Raw genomic sequence first — 26,673 nt, forward strand, 5'->3', positions numbered from 1 at the left:
ATTTTGTAGCTAATCATGAACTATTGCCATGAAGCTATTTTTCTCTAATATAGCTAAGTTAGATTCTGGTGGAGAGAAGAAAACCTTCAAAAACTGATAAAGGTGGTTGGCTTCAATGTCAATTTAACTTTTTGTCAATTACTTACATTCTTGCTTACTAAACCGGACACCCTTTTGCCTTGTAAGTAATTCATGATTCTAGTAAAGTTACTGAGCTTTAAGCGCCAAATAAAAAAATAAAAAATAAAAATAGCAGCATTTAAATTAAAATGTAAAATGTAGTCTATCAAGGAAAAGCACGCTTTAAAATCGAAACTATTTTAAAAAGTCATTACATGGGTAATACAAATATTATAGATTACTTAATTGCATTTATTTAGTTAGTTACTGATTAACAGACTGATTTAATCAGACTATCAGTTTTGCATACTGAGAGTGATTTCGCCTTTGACGCAGGGTGCGTGCGCGTTCACGCAGTCCTTCCTGCTTCCGTAGTGCTGCCGCCAGAAGGAAGACTTATAGAAAATGGCGAGCCTGTGTAAAAGGCAGCAATGCACAATCGACAGATACAGCATTCGGAAGGAACTTGACTCGTGGCCACACAAACTCATTCAATGTGTAGGTAAGGATAATGCTTGTTGCACGGCGCACAATTGCACGGCTTGAATTTCACTTCTGTTTGACCTTTATCGGTGTAAATAACCATCTATTACCGCACTCACTCGGGGCTTCTCCCAGCGACTTTTTGTCCTCAACTGTTTCCTTCACACGGCAGCCAGCAGGACTCGTTAGTTAAATGTCGCAGTTTGCGACAATGTTGCATTACTTGTTGGGTCCAATTGGTGTTTTTTATCGTCCATAATGCGTCGACTGCAGACTTTAGGTATGTAGTGGCGTTACGTTAGTTTGTTTAAAGGGCGTCCTGCTTAAAGGGAGTGTCTCTGTGTGTCGGCCAAAAGCAGTCGTTTTCTAAAATACGTCTTCCCGTTGTTGTTGATACTGTATGTTGGATGGGGGAGGGCGACATGTACCCTTGAGGTGATGTTTTCAGTCAACATTTAGCCTACTTGCTTCTCAAATTGCTACTCGAGGATTCGCATTAGTGAATGGAGGAAGTGGCGGAGACCCCAATGCAGAATCTGTTTCCCTTTTCGACGATATAAACTTCTCCAACATTTGACGTTAAAACAGGTAATTACAAAAGCAGTTGTTGGCTCTACGTTTAGCGTCCATTGCATTGTGTGTATGGTCCCGGGGTGGAGGGTGGGACCCCTGATTTTTCCGTGCAGTAGTGAACATGGTAAACATTATACCCCTTTAAGATAAACATGGAAGCATAGCACCTTAATTCAGTTAGGAGTTGAGACAACCACGGCTTAGTTGAAGTATATAAACTATGCACATGAGTTCAGCTACATATCCTCACTAGTCTGTGTGCAGTGTGTTACCTGTCACTAATATCCTGCAGCCAAACACGGTGTTTGTGCTCAAACAAACAAGAAAACAAACGCACACAAAAATCTTCACAAACTCACATAGCCTGGTATTTCACCCTGATCCTTGTCATACAGGTACACTTAAACTTTACATTTAAACTGTAGGGGCGCTGAATGAGCCATTTTAAACCTCTCTATCAAGTTTCATGGCTTTATACTTTGCAATGCACACAAAACAGATAAACGCTATATTCTTAGTAATAAAATAGCCTGTAAGAACAGACACAACTTGAAAAGCTGCACAAGGCATATGCCTAGCACCGTGCAAATACATCCAGAGTAGATCAACCAAACAAAATGCTTCAGTTTCTTTACAAATGACAAATGATTGGTGTGCACAGGGGTTAACTGTGGTGTCCGTTTCTAAAGTCCTCTGTGGGCAGTATGAAGTTACCTGGTTCCTCCTTTTCTAGATCACCATCTAATTATTGTTTCCCACACATAATGATAGGTGGCCGGCGTTTGTATTAGTAGTTTTACACTGTTTGACCGAGTGGCTTGAAGAAAAAGAAGGAGAGTCCATTTGAGTCCATTTAAATCCATGTGACTCGGTAACATAGCAACAGCCAGTGTGGACATTTCACTGTCACAGATTGATCAGATGAGAATCACTGAGTTGCTCAGCGAACCCGGTTGTTATCGTCAAATCAACATGTATTTTTTTCTTACTTCATGTAAGGACACATTAGAAATGTTTTTACGTATATTCTGACAAGAATACAGCACGCTTCTTTAAGGGCTGTTTTTGGCTGGATGGAACTTGAAAATTTAAAGTAATTGAAATACTCATACTTAGATATTACTGTAGGTTGTGAGCTCCCTTTTTTGGCACAATTGTAAACAGAATTGAAAACAAAGACTTGAAATAGAATAAACAGACTATTTTAAAACTCAGGACCCTACTTCTCATGTTCTCAAAATGTCACATTAAATTAATTTCTTGTTATGTGGCTGCTATGTATAGATCATGCTGAGATGTATAATGACTATGCAACCCATGCACAGTAGTGTGTGTGTGTGCATAAAAGCTAATGTTTTAAGTTTTCCTGTCATTTAGGAATTCTAGAGTTTGGATTGTCATATATTTTCTGCTGTTGGCTTATTTTGCAGTTGGTTAAATTCTGATTACATTATTAGGAAGAGAAGAAAAGCTATTATCACAGACCAGCAAAACCTGTAAAGGTTTAGTTGTTTTAGGCATATGATGCTGTCTGTTTTAAATGCTAAACCTTAACATGAACTATTGGTTATAACACTGAAATGTATAATATGTGGAATGAATAAACTTATTCCAGCTGCAGTGCTAGGTGAGCGCCGTTTTAGTCATTGCTAAGAAAATAGAGAGAGAATAGTAGCTTTCTGACTAGCTGTAAAGCCAGGACTGTTTGGTTATTCAGTCCCTCCTTTATGATTGACAAATGTCCCTTGTGTTTAGGCTATAAGTAAAGCTGCAATGCATGACAACAGCATCAGTCTGCTAGCTGTAGAATGGCATATTCTGTCCAAGACAACAAGGACATACTTTTGTTTGGCTTTTTGGTGGAGAGAGCTGCACGCCACCACCCTGCTGTTGCTGAAATGGACATTTTGTCTTTGTGTATTTAATGTGAGCACTAAAACTGCAGGGCAGAGACAAGCACAATTGTCCCATAGAACAGCGGCAACAATTGTCAGTATGTTTGCCTATATATGTGTTCATGGGTCCATCAGCCTCCAGATGCAAACTGTGTGGCTGAAAATGCGTGTTCTGTCTGGATTTGGAGAAAATTGGACTTCAACCACACCAGCTAACATTCAAAAATGCCTGGAATGTCAGTTATTCATGTTTGCCTTTGACACTTGGGTGAGTGGGTTGAAAGATTTGCTCAAACAAATAACAAGCAAATCAATATTGACATCAGCATATTGTCTTGTTTATAGTCTAACTTGGGCATGGCCTGTTTTCTGCTCTAGCATGCCCACTCTGTTGGCCTATATCTTCCTAATTTGCAAAAAGAACTGGCTGATTTCTCGTAGCATTTTGCAAGACATGACCAACAACCTCAGTGACTGCCTTTTGAGTGTGGGCTTGCCTGTGTGCTCGGGCATTTGTGCATCTCATATTTGTTATTCAAAGTCATGCTTTGTGCAGCATTACACCATTTGAATGTCAGTTTGCATCATATCATATTAAGTATTCATAGTATTTTTTTCTTTCCCTTGCTGTAGTTGTCCAAAGCTGCCAACTCATTGCCTGATCCAGCTACAGCATATTGCTTGTAATGAACAAGCTCCATAGTGGCCAAGTCACGTTTCAAACACTGCTTTTACTCATGCCCTTGTAACTTTTAAGCTTATCTGTTGACCTACAGCGAGCTGCTTTTTTGTGGGTTGCAAAGTGAGGGTAAATGACTTTGATTTTGATGCATGCTCAATCATCCAGGTAAGTAAATCCCCCAAAAGTTGATTCTGTTCATCTGGACGTAGCGTTTTCAGTGGGAGAAACGTTTCGTCACTCATCCAAGTGACTTCTTCAGTCTCCGCTGACTGCAGGTTTCCCCAGTCTTATAAACAGCACATTTGCATAATGACTGAAACTAGCACCACTGAAGGAAACAATGGGCTGTGAGGTCAGTTCCTTCATCATAAATAATTATGATGAAGGAACTGACCTCCCAGCCCATGTACTGTTTATAAGATTGGGGAAACCTGCAGTCAGCTGAGACTGAAGAAGTTACTTGGGTGAGTGATGTAAAGTTTCTCCCACTGAAAACGGTATGTCCAGATGAACAGAATCATATTTTGGTGACTTTGATTTTGTTAGATTAAAAGTTCGGCCTCTTTGTAGTGGGCAGACTTGGGTTTCAGATCATCATATATGACAGTTTTATCTCTGCACTCCTCTGTCACCCCATGTTACATATTGAAAAAGCATTGCTCATGGAAATCAGTGACCTCCTTCATGCAAAATTATGTTCTCATGAGCATCAATCTGAGGATTCTTGTAATCTCAAAATATGAGTTGTTAAAAGATGAAAGATTGACAGTCAGTTTTTGATCATGTAGTATTCCCAAACTTTTTCTGTTAGTAAAACTAATGTTTCCCACTTAAAATGTAAATTCCAACTAAAAATTGTCATCTTCATCAACTGTATTACTGATAAATGCACTGGTAGTAGACAAGTTACAGATAACGTCTTGCAGCTATAATAGCAGGCCTAATAGCAGTTACACCAAAGATAATCAAGGAACAGCACATTATTTCTATGAAGTGATTATAGCTGAAGCATTTATCAGTAATGCAGCTGATTAAGTTTAAGTCACGAAGGATAGATAAGACTTTTAGTATTATCCCAATAATTCTGCTGAAGTGTGGTCTGCATGAACTCATCAGATAGCAAGTGTTTCATTATATTGTGATAGGCTGTTTTCTGCAGACCAATTAGCTGCATATGGAGGTTTTCAACTGCATCAGTGCTTAGTGCTTCACATTTTAAAGATTGCAGTTGTTTGTTCCCCCAGAGATATTAGGTCACAGCAGTGTACACAATAAAGGGCATTTGTTTCCTGATAGTATTTCATTCATGTTACCTGCATGGGCTGTTCTTGTTAGATAGAGTAAGTTGTTTTTAACATGATCACCTACTGATTAGTTTCTTGAATTTTCCTTATCATAAAATTGGGACTATAGTGAAATGTGTGGGGCCTGAATGATTATGTCTCTTGGCAAGTGAATCAGTAGTCTGAGGTTGTGGCCAAAAATGGTAGCTTTTGCAAGGCTTATGTTGGCTTCATAGCAATTTGAACCTCTTCTATGAGTTTGGAGACACCCCTTCCGAGATAATGTGTAGAACAGCTTGAGTTGGGATTTCCTTTAAAGAAGCACTGTAAATATAATTAAACTCTGATTTTGAGGCTCTAACACATTTTTTGTAGGTAACTGGAAGCAATGGTTCTGGACTATAGTACAGTGTCACGTAATCGATCAAAATACAGTATTTCTTGAAAGATAGTTTAAAATTGAAACATTTTTAACCAGCAGCTCACATGAGATATGTTAGTATTGTAAGATTAACTTGAACTATACAACATTAGGGTTATTATACAAAACAAGATTTCACTACAAATACACAGTGCAGTTTAGTTACGTATGGAGCCTCATTCTGTGTGTAGTAGCTTCCTGCTGTCACTTTACCTTTGCCTTATAGTACAGAGGGGTTTAGGCAGCAGTGGTTTGTGCTTAATGCAATCGCATATGCTTAATGCTCTCATAATGCACTCGTGTTTGGGTCACATGTTTATAATAAACTAGAATTTTTGAGTATTAAGTGACTCATAGATTTGCGTCAGGTTTATGTATATTACATTACTGAATTAACTACATTGTTATGAGCATGCATGGTGTTGTGCACTTACAGTGTGGTGCAAAAATAACAAGGGGTTTGCTAACTGCTTTTGTGCATAGGCCCCTTAAAGGAAATTGCCTGAGGTATGCAGGAAGGACTCCTTTTTTCTTTTTCTTTTTTTCAAACCATGCATCAGTAAAGTACACCGCAGGTTAAAGTTAGGATTTAGTAGGGTTAAGTTGATCCTAGATCTGTGGGATTTCTTTTTCTAAATGCTTTGGGAAGGACATGGTGCCACACACTCCAAATCTTTCGGTCCCTGATTGGCTACAGATGTAGGTCAGAAGAAGGCTAAAGCAGATTGAACAGAGTTGCTGCTCACCGTGAGCCTGCATAAGCTCCATGAAAATACCTACAGAGTTTCATGGTAAACCTCTGTGGGTAATATTGGCTAGGTGAAATATCTTTTTTTTGTTTCTGTGGGTTTCCTGCATGGAAAGTCTTTGATTGAAAGCCAATTGCTTACAGAGGTGCCCCATTGTAAATGGAAGGTTTTTCAGGTGCATATGCATAATCATAGCTCAGGTTAAAGATTTTTACTTTATTTTTTAAAAAAAATCTGAAATACACTTCACTGCGCTTAAAAAAGAAATGTCCTAATAATGATTCCCAGTTATTGGAGTAATGTGGGAACAGCCGCGTTGAACTGAACGTCTTAATAAAGCTCATTAAACCACTCCATAAAGCATGGTTGCAATTTACAGCTTTGTTTTTACACATTAAGACATCAGCTATTTAACATCTATTTAATGTGCATTATAATGGTAATAGTTGCACAGTTTTAATTTCTTAGTGCATTTTTCTTTTATTCTATTTTCAATGTCTTTAATATTAGACTCAAGAAACCAAAGTCTTATTTTATTCTAAAAATTGCTGTTCTCATTTCATTTTTCATTGCAGCATATCTAATCAATTAAGTGGTGCCTTCACTCAGCTAGTTATTTGAGGCAAGCTGCAGTATGTATTTACAGTAATAAAAAAAAGGGGGGGGGGTGAAACAGAAGATTGCACAAATGAATAAGGGCTTGGCCTTTCTGGTGTTATTGCATTGGTGGATGTCCCTTCAGATGGGAAATGCACATGCAGCAAATCCTTCACATTAATGCAAACTAGTTAAGTGCAGGTTACGATCAAGTTTCTGGGGTTTTTTTTGTTTTGTTTTGTTTTTTTGCATGTTGGTAAGTTTAACTGTGGCTACACAAGACATTGGCTTGTTGGTATTTTCCTGCAGCTTATTAGGCATTTTAACTGGAGCCTTTTTTTTTCTTCAATTTTTAGAAGCTCATTTATTTTTTAGGGCTTGCATGACAATTCTGCACTCTTATCAATATTTTATCTCTGCTCTTCTCACGTTGCCTTGCTGGTCCCAAAATGGTTTGGCTTTAAAGAAGCTTGTGGGTGGGTGTGTTTTCATCAGCCACTGTACTGGTTTGCTTTGCTATTATAACACTATAATATTGCCCCAAAGTCATAGTTTAGAGTGTGACACATTTTTAAATGCCCTAAACGGTATTCCTAAAAAGTAGTTTGATGTCATCATGCTGCACTGTCAAACGAAAGTGGATGACCTACTTTTCTCCTCGTGCCTCTGAAATATTTCAGAAATAGGATTGGGTAGCTTCAGCTGAAGTCCTGTGCACTAACCCAGAAACAGAATCATGCTGCAGCTATAGGCAACGCTTTGCTTCACTACTTCATCCTCCCCTCTCTTTATGTTTGGCTCTGCTGAAAAGTGGGTGGGTTATTTGTAGGGAAGCAGTGTAAGGCATTTTAACAGATGACAGCTTTTATTCAATTCACTGTGAGATTTGGAAGAGAGTGGATGGTAAGGGCTGATAATTTTATCACCAATTTCTCTGCTCCTGTGTGAAGATGAAGTGTTAGTAGGTTTTTTGCCATGATGTGTTGTCAGATCAGTTTAATTCATTTGGCTGATTTAACTTGATTGATGCTCGTTTCATGCAGGCATAATAATTTTTAGGCTTGCAGTGGTACCGATTTATGTTTTTGTAGCCATGTGTTATGTGATGTATGTTTTTGTCACAGTGGTTTGAGTCAGTACTTTTGGCCTTAAAGTGGCTGGCACATTTGGAATGGTGCACTCTCATTTAAAATCCAGTTCAGCTGACAGATGTTCTGTGTGACCTCTTTAGTGGTTGATTTAACGCATGTAGTGGTTTTGGATTGGTTAATCTGACCCTGCAGCAGTAAGAAGACATTTTATATTGTGTTGGTGCTCTCTTATGATTTATGTAGCATAACACATTAGATCTCAGAAACAGTCTATATAACATATATAGCTGTATCCCACCAAGTCCCTGAACTGTAAACAGTCATTTAGAGGACTGTGAAGATTAGTTTTTGTTTGAATTCATCATCTCCATCAATCTATAGGGTACTTTGACAGAATTACTTAGCAATCTTGTTACTGGCTGCTTCTTTTTGATGTTAACACCATACAGTCACTCTCAACTCTGTAGGTGCCTTAGTTGCTTGGCAACAGGATGGAGGGCTTGTATTTACTGATGAAGTAAAAACCTGCGAGGCAAGCGGATGTGTGTTAGAAGAGAGTAAAACGGAGCAGTTGTCAAGTTGAAAAAGAAAAGAGAGGCAAAATCAAGGCATTTATTATTCAGCAGAAACATAACATCTCATTAGGACACACTTCATTTGTTAATTTGATTTATCCATTGTATTCATATGTGAAATTTTGCTTGCTGAGTGCCAGTAGACTACTTTCACATAAAATAACATCAGTCAATCGCAGTTGCTAATATTTGTCTATTTTATCGCAATATACTTTCCTTTTTTAAAATTTCATTTTTAATTTTTGACACAAACAGAGACTGACAAAAAATGCAAACAAAGAAAAAACAACAAAATCACAATTGTATCAGCATTAGCTACAAATAAAATCAACATTGGCTCATAAATTAATTAAATGGGTTCAAACTTTATTATTATATTATTATTATTATTATTATTATTATTATTGTTGTTATTATTTTTAGGTAAACTTACCTTTTTGCATCGTTTTAAGACTCATTTTGAACTTCCTATGTTTTTGACTTCAGCACAAGCTCTTTACTGTGAGTGAAGTTGCACACACGTCATGTTATTACTGCTGATAACAAATATATTTATTGAACTTCATGTGTTTCTTCAGGTTTTGAGAGCATTCTCGAAGGTCTTTTTGGTTCAGCGCTGGTAGAGGACCTGAAATTATTTAAGGGTAAGTGTCTTTATTGACCACAATCATGCAAGTGTATGAACAACAGTTTTGTGGTTTCAGTGTAATCTGTTGTCTTCTTATTATGACAGTGCTACTGCATTGTACCATCTGGTACACATTCACTAAAAACGAGACACTGTCACTGCCTGCAGAAAAAAAAAAAAAGATGGCTTATGTCTTTACAAAGTATGTGTTTTGGATGGCATGTGGCCAGTGTAAAAGTCTCCAGTGCCCTACAGTGTATGACGTTAGTGAGACAATAATAAGCATTATTTGGGTTGTGTAGTGAGTAGACATTATGCAGTAGCAGTTGCTGCTTAAAATTCAACTGAACTGATTAAATGAGTTCCTGATTTTTGTCAGTCTCACTAAAGCAAATCAGCACATATTCATTATGGCCCACTACTTCATTTTATTCATGCAGTTCTGTTTAGAGCTTTGTTTTTGGGTTGTGCACAAATGAATGTGAGATTTAAACATGAAAATGGAACATTGTAGGTTTGAAAAGAACTATTTGTAATGAAGCACTTTACTCATGGATAAAGAAAATGATCACTGAATGTTGTTAATAATACCGACAGGCAAAACAGAATGTTAGATATTTTTTATGTACCGGTAGGTATTTAAGTTATTTTTGTTTAAAATTAGATTGCATTGGTAGAGCAGAACCCAAATATTGTAATTTTTTTTTCCCACTGGGTAAGTATTCGGTTTTTTGATAGGTTCAGATAATAGTTTTTTTGGATTGTATTTAACACACATATGTAAGCTCAACCTTAGCATCTGACACTTTTTTTTTAAATTGCAAATTTAATTTCCCTTTTTGGCATTGTTCTTTCTTTGAAAAAGGAAAAAAAAAAACCCCAACAACGTCATGGCATTACTTTCCTGCCATAGTCACTCCCCTGTTTTCGTTTACTTAGTTGAGTAGGAGAGACGAACACCAGTGGCAGTTGTGACTGAGCTATTTGCACATGCCCAATTTTTTGTAGTTTGTTACCCAACCTGTGACTGTACATTGTTGCATGTTGTCCCTCCTCGCACTTGCTATTTAGCCTTATCTCAAACCCTCTGAGGTTTTTTTGTCTTTTGTTGTCTTTAACCTGTGTGTATAATTTAGAGTTTTTTTGTATATTTTTTTGTTAAATTATGGTTGTGATCATGGTTGCTAAGCTTAAGACTCCAAACCAGTGTTATTCGCTGCAGATATTTATAAAAAAATTGGGGGCGGGATTTTAAACAAATATTGTCCAATGTTGACTTGGTAAGAATATATTGCTTAGTTGGTTAGAAAAGTGAAAGAACCATGATTTTTGTCATGTTGTATTGCTTGTCATTGGTTTTTTAATTGATATTTTTTTTCCTGCAGACTTTGAGCCTGTAGCAGTGTCTGATTGGTCATTTGATGAAAACTGTCCCTTTTGCTGTCTGAGAAGAGACAAAGTCAAAGTAAGAGTTCTGTGTTCTTTCTTTCTTCCTTTTACGTTTTTTTTTCTTCTTTTTTTCTCTTTTTTTCTCTTTTTTCTCTTTTTTTCTCTTTTTTTTTTTCCTTTTATGTTTTGATTTCCAGATTTTCATCGTTCCGAAACCTAAACGCAGACTTAAATCTGTTGCCTTTATTCTTTCAAACTCTGGCTTAGATGATGGATAAACGTTAGCAGTCTGCTATGGCTGGTTTAGTTTTAGTCACATCTGTAATCCATCATGTTTCCCTACAGTTGTTGGGCTAATTAATTTAATGTAAACACTCTTCTGAAGGATAAAAAATGTCTTTATATGAATCCTGTTGAATGGCTGAAGGTCACCAATTTAACAGTTTTCCAATTTGACAGGAACACTTAATTGACTTAAACAACAAGGGGCTGGAAGATACATCGAAACCTCTACTGGGTAAAGATCAAATCACAATCAGCAGACTAGAGAAACAGGCTGAGGAATTTCTCAATGCAGTCCTCTGCAGAAAAGGTGAGTCTCAGAGGTTTAGTTCTGAGTGGGTAAATCAGTGTTTTTCATTGTTATTACACCAAAAGCATAACACAAGGAACCTGCCTGCAAACACAGTGGTGCACATTATCCGTCCCTTAATAGGCTTTTCTGTGAATGTGAATGATGTGTGTGTGTGTGTGTGTTTGTTTTCACTCACACTGCTTTTGCTCTTAAACGTCTGTTTTTTTTTTTTATTATTATTATTATTTATTTTATTTTATTTTTTTATTTCAAGGCTATAAATAAGAGTTTTTTTCCTTACTGTTACAGTATTCTTAGAACATAGTTTGGATGTTTGTTGTGTGTTCATTAACCATGACTGATGACCTATTAAAAGAATGCTGACTGAAAAGTATTTATCTCTCTGTTTTTCTTCCTAGATGTGCCAAATTTCTCAGACCCACAAATTCCAGTAGTGGCTCGAGAGATTCTTCAGAAAATGATCAGACAGTTTGCTGCTGAATATACCTCAAAAACCAGCTCCCCTCAGGTCAGTTGCTCAGATTCCCAGCCTCACTCTGACCAAAGCCTGTCGACCCCACCTTTGCTCTCAGGAGCTCCTCCTGCTACAAGCCCTGCTGCCACACTGGCTGGGCCAGCACACAACCAGAACCCCGTCCTAAGCAAGCTTCTAATGGCTGATCAGGATGCACCTCTTGACCTCACCATCAAGAAGCCTGTGGCTGAGCCCAGTGAGCAAGGTAGTGTGAAACACATCTACCACAGAGTAGTTTATTCATTACTAAGCTGGTGCACTGTCTGGATTGTGGTCAGAACTTAACATTGAATCTACATTTCTTTTCTTTCCTTTTTTAAAATTAGATGGAGTTCTTGATTTATCTATTAAAAAGAAAAGCTATAGCAGCAGCCTGCCTGCCCATAGTCCCTGCCTTTCTCCGGCCACAACCATGCTGAAGGGGTAAGAACAGTTTCTTTCTCTCTTTTCTGCTGTACTAAGACGGGTCCCTTTTATCAGCAGCAGTGTGTTACGTAGTGAGTAAATGTGGTTTAGAAGTAATTTACTAGCGTGACTTTTTTGGTTCTCTTTAATTAATTTCTGGCAAGATACAGGCAGGCCTTATGGTAAATGTAGTTTACTACATGACTCGAAGCATTGCTGATATTCTTGCGTCTATATACAGCGATAAACCACTGTAGCAGATTGCATAATGTGTAAACCCACATGAAAGTGTTTTGGGGTTTTTTGTTTGTTTTTATTTTTTTTCAGAATAAAAGATAATGCGGACTGAATGTTATAGGTTATACTAAACAGTATCTATAGGGGGAAGTCCCACTGATGAACTAAAGAAGAATTTCAGGGACTTAATTCTTTCTGTCAAGTAAAATGAGAATGATTGATCGGTTATTTAAATATTTAATAATTATCAATGGCATTGCCCGAGCACCTATAACATGAGTTGTTTTAATATTGTACATGAACTTGATACATATTCTTGGATGTGGCTTACTCTATCTTCCATTTAAGATGTATAAAATTGTGAAAATCCAAATCAAAGGAATAATGTCCTAGAAGGACCCCACCCCCTTTTTTTGTTTTTGTTTGTTTGCACCCCAGCAGTGTCAGGCTCTGGAAACTGCTGAGAGCTCTGCAACTGATTTCTTTTTTTTTGGGGGGGGGCAATATAACTTTAATTGAATAATTAAGAATAATAATTTGCAGTTGTTTTATTTTTTGTAACTTAGAGCTTGAGTTTGATAGATTGCAAGAACCCTTTGCTGGCTTACTCTTTTATTGCTGTGCTTGTTCAGTGGTAACGTCACGCATAAACTGTCAGTTTTTTGTGCATTAGTTACTTTGTATGTCATAGATCTTGCGCCCTGCATCTACATCTACATGCAGACTCCCTTACTGCAGTTACAAATAGTCCATTCTCCTGGGCAAGCTTTTTGAGCCACAGAAATGCCAAGTCTTCAGTGTATTTTACTAAATGCATCTTCTTTGTTTTTTATTTTCATTGTTTCTTTGCCCTTTCCTTTTTTTCCCTTATGTTTTATGCAAAAATAAAAAAACAACAGCAATTACATCAAGCTTTTAAAAAAAAAAAAAAAAAAAAAAAAAAAAGGTTAACTTGAGTCTTTTTTTTTTTGGGTTTTGTTTTGTTTTTTATTTTTGTTTTTCAAAAGCCACACACACATTCACAAAGTTGTTCGAGTGATGTTACCAAAGCAAGGTCATATAATAAAGGAGTGGCCAACATCCTCCCCTCCCCACCCCATCCTCCCTTAGTAAAGAGAAAAGGGCACTGTGCAAGCTCTGCTTACACCCAATTTCCTTCCATCCAATCAGGCGATCCTTGAGAGCGGACGGGCATGTCGGGCTGTTTATGAGGAGCCTACAGGATGGGAGGAGAAGGGAGAATTTCGGCCACTCCACCTGTTATAAGCCTTCTTCATCTCTTGCATACTCACTGCGCATCAAAGAGGAACCCGATCTGGAAAGCGACCCAGAGTCACCCCTCAGCCATAACCAAAGCTGCAGCCCCAATGACGTTTTCAGAAATGCTTCCGGTTCCTGGAATTCCAAAACTCATTTGGGAGCCCTGCTGAAGCTCAAAACCAGAAATGAAGCTAGTGAGCACCTTAAAGATATACCCAGGTTGTTGGAAGCTGCCGGACTTTTGACAAAGTCACTTGCCTGTGAGAAAGGAAGCCACCAGCAGACCTGCAGAGACCAAAGCCTTTCTCTGTCTCATTCACCGTCCTTTGACCTAAAGATTCCCCAGGTCCGAGTTTTGGCTACAGGAACAGATTCGTCATGGGACTCCGTGTCCACTGAATATTCAGGTTCACTTTATGAGAATGGCCTGGGAAAGAAGCTTTGTTCCATTCTACCCAGGCAGATCCAGAAAACCACCACCAGCAGCAACAGAGGTTTAAATAGCTCAGGTTCGGAGAAGGAATACTGGAGTTTTTCCTCTGACTGCCAAGCTTTGGGGGGGAACTATCCAATGGATTCAGAGTCAGACCTAAGTAACAAGCAGCCTAGGAAGAAACGAGGGCGATATCGACAGTACAACACAGAGCTGCTAGAAGAGGCCATTGTGGTGGTGATGGGTGGGAAAATGAGTGTTTCTAAAGCACAATCGATTTATGGCATCCCACACAGCACCCTGGAATACAAAGTTAAAGAACGTCTGGGGACCTTAAAAAATCCCCCCAAAAAGAAAATGAAGCTGATAAGCCAGGTGGAAGAACCCAGCGTTTCACTGTCCCCCAAACAAAAGGATCTCCAAAATTCCCAGCACAGTCTTTATGACAAAAAAGAGAGTGCTTCTGAAGAGAATGGGACTGATTTTCGTGACGGCAGCCTCTTATCAAATGAGTGATGCATCCATAACATACTAACTACGGTGTACTTTTTAATCATTGTGTTTGCCAGACCGTGGCAATACCCGTCTTTATTGCATCTCTAATAGTTCTATTTATTATTAACTTATTTAATTTTTATCACTAAATTTAGCAGTTATTACATGAAAAATGTTTGCATAGGGCGTAAACACACAAGTGTCTCCCAGTAGTGTATGTTGTGGCTTGGAGGGCATGCTTTTTATTTTAGAATTATTGAACTATAATAGCATGCTGGTAATTAAGTTTTAGTTATTGATTCAAATTAAGCTTTAAAAATTCACTCCTTGCTCTGTTCTTTACAGAGCCAAACTGAAGCTTGTACAAGGATGTGGCGCCCCATAGTGTTCTCTCTTAATATTGGTCATGTTTAAATGAAATAGTTCCAAGTATGCAGAGCCTGTAGTTTGGGTGAAAACATATGAAGTAAATTAATGCATGGAACGACTCTAAAAGTTTACAGATATCGTTGGAAACAGACAGCGGGAAGTATGGCCGCATAATAACCTATTATTTATATAAATGTATAAGATATGGAATATAGCTTAATGTCATTCTGGACTTTATCTGCCTTTAAAAAAATCCTAATTTCGCTCATCCTCACAAGCACAGTGGTTTTTTTTCCACTACTTCTACTTAGTTCTGTACATTTTACTCTGCTATATGATTGGCAATAGTTTCCATTGCCTTCTATACACTCAGGTTAAGTTTAAAATAATGCATTACTACACACACATCTACACAAACAGTTATACCTCAGCTACATACCTCAGCTAAATCATTGCCGAAGAAATCACCTGTAACAGTAAAGGATTGAATACCCAAATAAGCCTTTTCAATGGTAACATTCAGGATGTCATACTGATGAGTGTGTGTCTTTCTCTCGTCTTAACAACCTTATTTTCAGTAATCTGTAGTATTTCAGTGCTAGTGTAAGCCTGCAGAGCATTACATTTCTATGTGATTTATTTATTTTTTTTAATGTTTTGGGAGGTTTTTTGGTTGGTTTTTTCCTCCTTCAAACTTCAGGTATTCTATCGTGAGATGTGATACAAAACCTTCTGCTATCTATTGTCATAAAAATACTGCAGAAGCATGCATACATACAATATACACATACACCCATGAGAGATAATAAAAGAATATCTTTTTCTGTCATTCCATAGTGAGGATGACAACTGTAACTTGTTAACAGTTGTAAACAATCCAGATTGGCTAATCTGGTTACAACCATGCCTCAGTCCATGCTTACGCTGTTTTCAAGTTGCCATGGCAAAAATTCAATGAAAAAATACATTGATTGGCTGTATTCATTTATTGAATGTAAAATGTTAGGTTAGGCTTTTTTTCTTGTTACCGTTATGGCTTCTGTGAATAGATTGTACATTTGCACATGAGTGCACACATACTGAGATGTGTGGGTTTTTGTTTTTTCAATTGATTAGATCAGCGGTCCCCAACCTTTTTTGGGCCACGGACCGGTTTATGCCCGACAATATTTTCACGGACCGGCCTTTAAGGTGTCGCGGATAAATACAACAAAATAAAACTAGTACCGGTACCGAAAAAAAGAAGATTTATTCATAACACACGTGAAAAGACCCAGGAAAACCGAGTTAACGATAAAAACGATAACAAAACAACGCTAAAAACCCTGAAAACCATACATTTCACACCTGAGCCTCAACTCTCGCGGCCCGGTACCAAACGACTCACGGACCGGTACCGGTCCGAGGCCCGGGGGTTGGGGACCGCAGGATTAGATGATAGTGTGAAGTTGACTACTGTACCAAAAATGTGTTTATATTTGGAGAACAACAAAACGACAACCACCAGCAATTTTCTTTTCTTGAAACTGACTATGTAGGGGAGTGGGTTGACAGTAGAAAGAGGTTCCTTAGCTGTTAGCTGCTTCACTAAAATTCACGATGATGCCATTTCATTAAAAATAACAAATACTTAATTGCGGTGCTGTTACCATGCGGAAAGGGCTGCATTTAAAAACCTCTACAGAATGCCTTTTTCATGTTGCTATTTTCATTGAATTTTTGCCTGGTTTTTGACCCAGCCTTGTCCATTAGTTTGATCAGGACACCACATTGTGCACTATTGATTACAGCTCAGGATGCTAAACACTATGGGCTCACGACCCAAGTTTTGGGGACTAGCACGTTTTGGTAATGAGTCTTTGTTTGTTTTTTGTTTTTAAAGGGTTTTAATCATATTTGCTGTCATATTACATAAACTTACACTACACAGATGTAGTTCAGGGACTTGCACACTTGTATTTATACCACTGTAACAACTCTACTGTAACTATAATTATAATATAGTATAATATAGTAACCTTCTGTTGTTTATTCTCCACCTTTAGCTATTATTTAATAAGTGTTTTTATGGTTTAAGGATATTAACCCCAGATTTAAAAAACAAACATGTAATACATCTGAATCGCTTACCATGGTTTACAAAATAATACCTAGTAGTTGCTTCAATTACAGATGTGCATATACGAGTAAACTCTAATCACTGATTTGATTTCAGTAATAAAATTATTTTTGCACTGACAATCCTCCGGCATTGCCAAAATATAAAACTTTATTGTCTAATGCATTTAAGTTGATATACTAAAGTCATACAAGCGCTTTTGGGTTTATTGATAATTTATTGATTGCTCCTTACATTCTGTTGTAGCAAATCCAGTGGTTGACTACCTCATCTGGAAAGCCGATATCACCACTATCACTGTTCTCAAAGCTGTTTTATGTAGCAATCTCATGCACACAACACAATACTGTAAATTTCTTTGTGTAAAGGCAAATGATTTAAAGCAGAGTGGTAATCATATTGATATAAGTATAAAAGTTAAACTATATGTAAATATTTCTGTCTATACTTTTTTCCCCCCCATGTGTGGGTATGGAACTTATTCTGGTCGTGACATGATACATTTCCTCTGTGTTGAAGGAACTATGTTGCTAAAATGGGATTAGAACCTATTTCTTCTTAGATACCTTCCAAATTTTATTATATTGTCGATTTAGTATTTATTAAGCTTTTTTTTATTAAAAGGTAACGTTAACACTTAAATTGAGAATGTAAACAGCTTTAATTAAACTCAACACTACTTCAAATAATAATAAGCCTGTGTGTATATATCTTAAAATGTTTATCTAACTGTTATAAGAGATAGCTGTGGAGCAAGACTGTACTACTTTATTATGGGCAAAGTTTTGCATGTGAGGACTGAAGTCGCTCTACAAGCTTAAATGTTGAGACTCTTCAGCTGATTGCGGAGTATCCTTATCCATACAAATATGTACAGATCTTGTACATTTTATGTCACATTAATAGCATATAAATGAATGGCACTGGGTGTATTTTTGCATGATTGGACTAAATCATATTTGTCATTTGGGGATTTTGTTCTGTATGGTGAAGTTTATCTTTTGGGGTTGTTTTACTGAATACAAACAATGGGGTGTTGGTGTGTTTAATGTCAAGTAATCACTGTAAGAAGTAGATTCACTTTGAGCCTAAAATATTTCTTAACCAGTTAAAAATCTGGTCAGTGGTTAAGGATGTTATAAATGCCCTTGTATAGCAGATCGTAATTTTGAGATTATTTATCCTCCTATTGTATACAGTGTAAACTTTGTGAATGAGTTTACTCATCCACATTTTTCTGCTTGTGAAATATTGTGAGCTGGTATTTAATTTGGTTTGCTTGTGCTTGTTAGATTGACTAGTTTACTTCACTTGAAGAAAAAGTACTTGGTTTTGTAGCAATGATCAGAGAAACAGAGTGGAAAAACCCTCAGGGATGAAACTCTCACCAGTAGTTATTCAGGTACTCCACTTTACTGCTTAGACTTTGCAGGGAGGGATGTGAAGTTGACGAGCCTAGCAAAAAAAATCATCATGTTCTAGTTACAGCAAATGTTATTTTTTTAATCTCTAAAACTTATTTTTAAAGCTCTAAAATTTACTTTTGAGATATTTGACATGCTGTACAAATAGCTTCATGGTTAGAGCCAAAAATCCTGCAGTACAGCTTTCCATCTTTGACTACTACACTACACAATGAATGTCAGGGATTCAAGAATAAGCCAAGAAAAGACCTAATAGTCTTTTTGCTTGCTGAACATTCATTACAGCCTTCACACCCTCATTTTAGAGAGTATACAATAACCTTTTGTGATATAAAGCTGAAATTCATTAAAAAAACAAAGTCACCATTATGTTGTCTTGCTCGTGCATGTAGTGCAGTTTACTGCTAGTATATAATAAACTGTTTGATCCATGAAATTTCACTTTGTTCCTTTTTATGTAGCTTCTAACACAGAGGACAGGCATAGCAAACCTGATTTGTTATGCAGCCTTAGCTTGCTGTGGCAATAGTTGTTCCAACTTGAACAAAAGACATGAAAAATTCAGGTTTGTGATGTCAAAATGAAAAAATGTTGTCCAATGTTACTTGGCAATGCAGTATTAGCTAAAGTTGTGTGTAAATATGATTTATAGTTTATTTTCAGACAAAATATAATTTAGCACAACTTCACATTTATTTCTGACACGTTGATCTTTTACTTGGCAGAATCTGCTGCTCCCACAAAACTGTTGTTCTTTTTTTGTTACTCAGCATAGCTTTGTAACATATCACCTCATGAATGCAGATGTGGTTTCATTTGTTCCTATGTTTTCTTGTTTAAAGACCCAAAGTGCAGCTTCAGAAAGACCTTTTTTTTGGTTAAGCAAAGAAAAAACCTTTTCATAGTCGCGGATATATTTTTGGCATAATGTTATGATTTAAAGGCTCTTAATGTAGTAAGGTGTCGGGATTTTGTAATAGCTCTATTACATAAATGTAACTTAGAAATACAGAAATATGCCTGTTCGGCACAATTATTAATTTTTTGATTTGCATTGGCATAAATAAAATTTTGGTATTAGAGTAACACGTTTTTTTTAATATCTTTAGTCATGTTTGATTTTTCTTTTATTGGTTTATTTTATATTGTGAAAGGTGACTTGAGCATTTGTCATTTAAAACAAAACAAAACTTGACATATAAACTTGACAAATCTGATATATTTGATTTTTGCCCCTAATGTAGTTGGTATTATAAGTAATATGTTTTCGACATGGTTTAACCAAATGGGCTACCATTACTTAATGTCTTGTGCATGTATGATTTTTTTTTTCTTCTTAATGTAAAATGTAAAAAACAAAAAAAAGTAATGGCTGTAATACTGTAATTGGTCAAGTTCACTGGACAAATGATTTGCTTCTAAAAAGTATCACTTATTCTTCTAATAAATATATATCATTAAAAAAATTATAAATTTGTATATTATTTCACACAAACATAAACCCTCGCCTCTTTAAATCTGTTTTCAGGTTTTTTTTTAACTACTAGAGATGAAAACTCACTTATCTGCAGACCGCGTGTCAGTCAAAAGAATGAACCAGTGTTGTTTCAGATTGATGGAGAATTTAATGTTTCCTTTTTCTTTTCCTCCCAGTGAGTCTCCGGACCGCCGTCTCGCAAAGGCTAAAGACCTGCAGTCCACCTCCACTCTGGAACAGTTCATGGCTAAGCTCTGCCCCCACCATCAGAGACAGATAGTAGATGCCATAGGTTTTCTACAGACGGAGATCAAAGCACTTGCATCCTCCAGTACACATAAAGCCTCTAACTGTACCACTGGTGTCAAGGGAACTTCTTGTTCCACTGCAAAATCCAGTGCAGTGACTCCTGAGAAGTCACACCCTGAGATAAGATTTCCCAGTGAAGTCACTTCCAAGCCAGAAGTCCCAGGCAGTTGTGCAATGAAAAATGTTCCAGAAAATGCTGTGCCGCTGAAATCGTCTATAACTCCTAGCACTGTTTCGGATCTTTGCAGCCCTGGGTTAGGGAGTAACCAGGCTTTGGTGACCCCCATTGCTCATCCAGTAGATGCAGAGAACCGTCATGGCGATCATGCACCTCTTAAGATCAAAATTATGACCTCTAATGATGCTGCTGGTAAGAAGCTGTGTGTGCTCAGTCCCACTGTTTCTACTCACTCTGACACTTTGGAGGAGAGACAGAACTCTGATTCATCCAACAGAACAGAGACTCAGACTGCCAGACTGAGCTCTTCTGTAAAAAGACATAATCAGGGTAGCCACACACATGAAGCTAGGCAGAGGGTAACTGTTGGACATCCCAAAGATACACCAGCAAAACTGTTTCCCGTCAATAGTTCTTCAGACTCTGTGCGGACGGCCAGGAAGACCATCAGGTCGTCCTCTGATCATTGGACCAAGGACTCTCCATCTAAAGGAATAGTTGACCCTGATCTTGGCCACTGTGACATTGTTTTTATTGACAAATCAATTACAGAGTGTGTTAAGGAGCCGCGGCACAGCATGGTACCACGCCGAAATGCCAGAAAAAGCACCAGAGGACATATGTGGTTGGGGCCAGAGGAAATCTGGGAGTTAAAAACTGTTCGTACTTTGGCTGGAAAGGGTAACTGTCCTAATCCAATGCCAAAGCTCACACCATTGGTCACTCCAAAGCAAATACTTTCAAAGCCTGAAGGTGTGCCACCTGTGGATATGCTTTTTGTTGGATCATGCACGGAGACAATAAATCAACAAATGCCTACAGAGGAGACAGATGACAGTGTGATACCAGGCACAGAGGATATCATAGAGGTAGCAGCCAGTAGAGTAGATATTATCGTTGAAACTAGTCAGACAGATCAGTGTCAGAGCAAGGGGCAGTCTAGTCCTTCATCTCCATTAAGGACCCCAACAGAGAGCCAAGAAACCGTTAAGGACACAGAAGTAGAACAGGATGCAGTTGCAGATGTAGGGATGACTACAGGAAGTGATGAAAGTGTTGATCACGTTACAAATGAAGCAATAAAAGAAATTGACCCAGAGCCTCAAGAGGAAATGCATGAAAGTACAGAGGAAACAGTGGCAGAAACAGCCCTAGAGCCATTAGAGAAAAATACCATAGAAGAACCAGAGTCCCAGATTTCATCAGATAAACTGCACAGTAGTGAACCCGTTCCCCAGCAGAATAGCATCACATTACCCGTGAATAAAGTTGACGAAGGTAAAAAGGAAATAATGCCAGCTGAGCAACCTCAGGAACTTCAGCTAGAGACACGAATACACAATGAGAACTGCGAAGGGACAGATAGCGCTAATACCACAGGTTCAGTAGAGGAGATGATGACGAAAGAGACAGAAATCGAAACACCTGAAGCAGTTGAAAGTGTTGCGCCTTTAGAGATGGAAAATGATAATGATAGTGACTATGATGTGTCCTCAAAGTCACTTGACACACTCTTGAAGGAGTTGCCACCTTGGCGTAGGAAAAAAGGTAGCAAACCTCCAGTGCCAAAGCTGCTGAAGCAGACAGAAGTGGTGATAGTGGGTCACGTTAATGGAAGACCCGTATCTGCCTCTGACAGAAAATTGCGTCGTAGACCAGGTAACGCCACATCACCTTGTAAAGCTGCAGCAAAATCGAGTCAGAATGCATCCAACAATAGTTTTGAGGTAACTATTGTCTCTACCGCTAATGAAAAGAATATGAAAAAGCCGTTACCTGACACACGCATACCTAAAGACTCAATTGAGACTGCTCCTGTCATTGAGCCGGTGACGGAACCCCCTTCTGACACACAGTCAAGCCCAAATTCAAAGCCTAAACAAATCCAGAAACAAAAGAAAGTCCTAAAAGATGATCAGCCTACCGATGATCCTCAAAACCCTGAGCCCAAACGTCAGCTTAGATCTGCAAACCAGAAGCCACCTGAAACTCCAGTATCGAATTCTATTTCAAATCCTGTCACTCCCATTTCATCTCCAGAAGCACCCCCTGAGCAGCTTCTTTCCCTCCCTCTTCCTTGTCCACTTGCTGTTCCTGCATCTCCTCTAAACGAGTCATGTGATCCTCCAACCTCTGAACTGTCTCAACCAAACACAGTAAACGAAACTGTGGAATTAAACACTGAAAATACTGAACCAGTAGAGACTCCATCTGAAGAAATGGAGACGAATGTTGAAGAGCAAAGACTGCAGGCCAGACAGAAACTAAGATCTGCTAAGGTTGTAGCAGATGACAGTAAGAAAGTGCAACTTAGCGGTGAGGTATCAAGTCCCGTAAAGGCAGAATTGCAAACACAGATTATGCCATTAAGAAGTAAACGGGTTCTTCAAAAGAACACAGAAGCAAGCAATGTTGCTGTGCAGCCAAATGTAGCAGCTTTAGAAGACGGGTCAGTAGAAGATAATGATTCATCTGTAACAGAAAGAAGAATGCCATTAAGGAGTGATGAGACCAGTAAGGGTGAAATAGCCTTGCAGTCTGTTACTCAGTTGCCACAAGTGGACAACAAAAAATTAGCACTAAGATCACAAAGACTGATCCCTGTCCCCTCTACTAGTGCTTATACTGTAGCCCCAAGACAAAATGATGTAGCTTCTCCTGTCAGAATAATGCCAGAAAGAATAACTAAAGCTCAGGTGAGGTCCCCCTCTGGGTCTGTTGCATCCGTGTCCCACAGTTCACACGGCCCTATCATTACTCCTAGGCACGAGCCCCCAAAACAAACGACTAACAAATTCTTTGAGACTTTGACCGCAGAAGAAAGCCAACAGCTAATTACAAATCTGAATATTAAATATGATAAAATGCAAAAAGGTTGGGTGCAAATGGATAAGGAGGGTCAGCCAGCAGCAAAATACAAAAACAAAGCAGACCGGCAGGCAGCTATATGGAAAAGTAAGCGCAGGGCACGAAAACCAAAATCTGCAGAGCATCAGAAATATTCGCCAGTCCAAATGCTTTTTATGAAAGGTTTTAATCTCTCCAACATTTGTCGCTGGTTCCTTGAATCAACGGAAACAAAATCTCTTGTCATCGTCAAGAAGGTGACCACACGTCTTCCATCAGAAAGTCAGCTGTGCTTCCACAACTCGTCAAGTGTGGCAGGGACATCTCAGGGTGTATTTCCAAGCGTACAGGCAGAGCGCTTAAAGAAGCATTTGAAAAAGTTCGCCATTGCCTCCCCTGTAAAGAGCAACCCCAGGAGTCAGAAGCTGATTGCTAGAGCACTGGAGCAAGAAGCAAATGCAGTCAAAGGGAGAGAGAGAGGAGATCTCCCCAGTAGTTCTCAGAATTTGACAAAGTACTCCTCTGCCAAAGCTTCTGCTCAGATAAGTGAATCCCAGAAATCCTCTGGAAAATCAAAGAATCCAGCTAGCGCAAGGATCCTGAGGAAATATTCTAATATTAGGGAGAAGATGCAGGTTCAGCAAACTACTAGTAGACTGAAAAAGGCATCAAAAATATTAAAAACCAGCAAGATTAAAAGACTTGCCACCACAAAGTCGTCCTCCAAGTCAAATCTTAAGCAGTCTCTTAAGGCACGGAAATCCGCATTACCTGTCAGCAAACGAATGAAAGAGTCATCGGCAAAAATGGAGAGACGAAAAATATTGGCTAACAAAAAATCAAAGCAAACTGTAAAATATAAAGCAGTGAGGGCTCAGAGCAGTGGTAGAGCTTCAAGAGATACAAGTAAAAAGGAGTTGCCTAAGAGATGTTCTCAGAGACTTGGGTCTCCTAAAATAGCCGAACATAACCCTGTCGACACACCTAAAGGCAAAGCGGACAACAAAAGGCACACTGAAGCAAGTTCTGCAAAAATCCAGTCGAGGGAGTCGTCACAGAGTACACCTACTGAGATCAAAGATGCAGAGAATGCTGCTGAAACCCCACAGCAGAGCACGGATGTCAAGGTGCCAACCTCACCTGACCAGGTGCTAACAAGATCCCAGAGAAAAATGGAGGCTGCTCTCCCTCCGAGCGGGAGCCCCAGTCATGTTTCAAAGAGGGCTGCGAAGTCCTCAACAACACAGAATGCGTCTCCCAGATCAGTTAGGAAAACTGATGAACCTACACTGACGAGAAGTGGAGCTTTAAAGTCTCCGGTAAAAAGAAGTCCACGCAGTGCAACAAAACTGGCAACCAAGAGGGCTCTGGAGCTTGCAGACACCCCAGCAAAGCGCACAAGGACATCACTCTCAAAATAAGATTGATGCAGATAGAGAGAGAGAGATCATCTTTGTTTAGAGGATTTGCCTCTTTATTATCTTTTATCTGGAATATACTCCGAAGGACCAAACCCAGTCTATTTTGTGTACTCACCAAACTCTTCAGAGAATACCTTTTTCAGTAGGTAAATGTGAGAAAGGAACACATTTTGAAATTTGTTTATGGGTCAGTGTGAAAATGCAAATGTGACGTATTGTTCAGATTTCGGTTTGTGTTTTTAGGACTGAAAACCAGTCCTGCGTGATGTCTGGCAGTTGTAGCCGTTTGGCTTTATGTTTCAGCGCTCTTGACACGGCTGGAGATGACAACAGCCTAACAAATGTTTTCAGAGTTAGGAGAACAAGCATCGAGCTGGGATGCATAAGAATTTGTTCACAGTCCTTTTGATCCCTTTTTTTTCCTTTGCTGTTTTTGTATATAATTATCGTTTTAGATGATAGCATGCACTGCGTTTAAGCTTCCTATGTAAGTTGGCAGTTTGTATCTCCAGCCTGTGTTCAAATCACAACAGCGTGAATATGTGACTGCTGTGACCAGGTGCCTTATTTATGAAGTGTAATGTAATAGAATGTGTTGCTAAATGTGAAATCTCCTGTCCTCTGCTTGTAACAGCTTTCAGTTCCCAGAGAGGCAGTCAGCATTAATTTGCTACACACAGTGTGTGCAAACTGTTTCCGTTCCGCACGGTATGTGCCTCACACTTCATCTGCAAATTCTCACGTTGATTAAGGCGTTCAGATTTTCGTACTCATCTCCCACCTGAGATTTATTTTGTGCCCATTTTCCCACAGCATTAACATAAAATTATTCTTATTATAGTTGTATTAGATGTTGAGATCTGAATTGTTAAGAGACATGCGTGTTATATATGTGTCATGACAAAAGTTTGTAGCTTTTTTTTTTTTTTTTTTAAATGTTGTTTGAGGTAGGTTTCGTCACTATGTACCTCCACGGTCACTTTTGACAATTGCACCCAGTGTTACCTGCACATTCTGGTGACTTTTGAGTATTTTACCTGCGTCTGCATGTGGTTATTCTTGTTAATGTTTAGACCGTTTCACAATGCAGCCATGAAACCTCCCATTAATATTTATGCCCCTAAATCCCGTTTGAGAGTTGACTAAAAGCTGTACTGTAAAACTATGGGAGATGATTTGGGAATTCTAGCTTATTCGTCAAAATTCCTCCAAACAAAAGCCTGAACAGTTTGTGTATTTATTGGTAAGTATGTATGAAAATAATGGCCTCTCGGCCATTACCTTTGCATTAATCGTGTTTCGCAAGCTGGATCTAAAATGTTTGGGGTTGCTTTAGTCCCTTTCTGAGTTGTGCATCCAAGTGTTTGGCAGTTTTACTTTTTATGGTCTCTTTTTTTTCCATTTCTTTGTTTTATTTTCACTGACAGTTAGATGTTCTCATAATGTGAAGTTTGTTTACTTCCATCATAGTAACTTACATTAGTGTATTGTCAAAGGAAAAAAATACCATTTTAGCACAGTTTTATTATTATAATAATTATTATGATCATTTTCTTTAAGAGGATAAATCATCTGTAAATGCAAAACAGGTCTACCATGTTTTTATTGTTATTTAAGAACTCCATTTAGGCTAATGAATTTAGCAAATGTAAAACAGCCCACCAAATACCAGACTTGAACATGTTTATTCTTTACAGTTGCTATTTAAAGATTTTCATTTTGTATATTAGAAAGAAATACCTGCTTTATTTGTGGTAATCCCAAGAATGATACATCTTTATGTTAAGAACTTTGTATTTTTGCTGGAGTTGATATAAAGATGTTTGAATTTTATGCATATTGTTTTTTGTTGTACCAGTGTTGCTTTATTACAGCCTCAATGGAGGTACTCACACAAGTACATGAAAGTGAAATGAATTTTGGGGCCGGGGGGGGGGACTGAACTGTGTATTATCAGTATTTTAAAAATATTCACAAGTCATACTCTGAGGTCCTTACAGACAGCATCCTGAATATTCACGTGAACTTGACAGTATGGTTATGGTTAGTGTAGTTAACTAAACTAAATACAATTATTTTAGTAAAGTAAAATAAAAACTTGAAA

The 26,673-nt window shown here is 38.2% G+C and overlaps 1 protein-coding gene across 3 annotated transcripts; it reads left to right on the forward strand.

Annotated features, from left to right (window-relative positions):
* Positions 1-504: 504 nt before the first annotated feature.
* On the forward strand, positions 505-26,408 carry LOC134640127 (ligand-dependent corepressor-like). 3 transcript variants are annotated; one of them, XM_063491742.1, is made up of 7 exons: positions 505-622; positions 9,048-9,113; positions 10,483-10,562; positions 10,946-11,078; positions 11,480-11,800; positions 11,922-12,018; positions 19,991-26,408. In XM_063491742.1, the coding sequence occupies exons 1-7, from the start codon at positions 526-528 to the stop codon at positions 24,567-24,569; spliced, it is 5,373 nt and encodes a 1,790-aa protein (XP_063347812.1). In that variant the 5' UTR covers positions 505-525; the 3' UTR covers positions 24,570-26,408. The 3 variants fall into 3 exon arrangements, with proteins under 3 accessions (XP_063347812.1, XP_063347814.1, XP_063347813.1); XM_063491744.1 differs by lacking the exon at positions 19,991-26,408 and adding an exon at positions 13,408-19,122; XM_063491743.1 differs by having other exon boundaries at positions 528-618.
* The last annotated feature ends 265 nt before the right edge of the window (positions 26,409-26,673 follow it).

This window comes from Pelmatolapia mariae, linkage group LG13, assembly GCF_036321145.2.
Source record: "Pelmatolapia mariae isolate MD_Pm_ZW linkage group LG13, Pm_UMD_F_2, whole genome shotgun sequence".
Classification (NCBI taxonomy): Eukaryota; Metazoa; Chordata; class Actinopteri; order Cichliformes; family Cichlidae; genus Pelmatolapia; species Pelmatolapia mariae.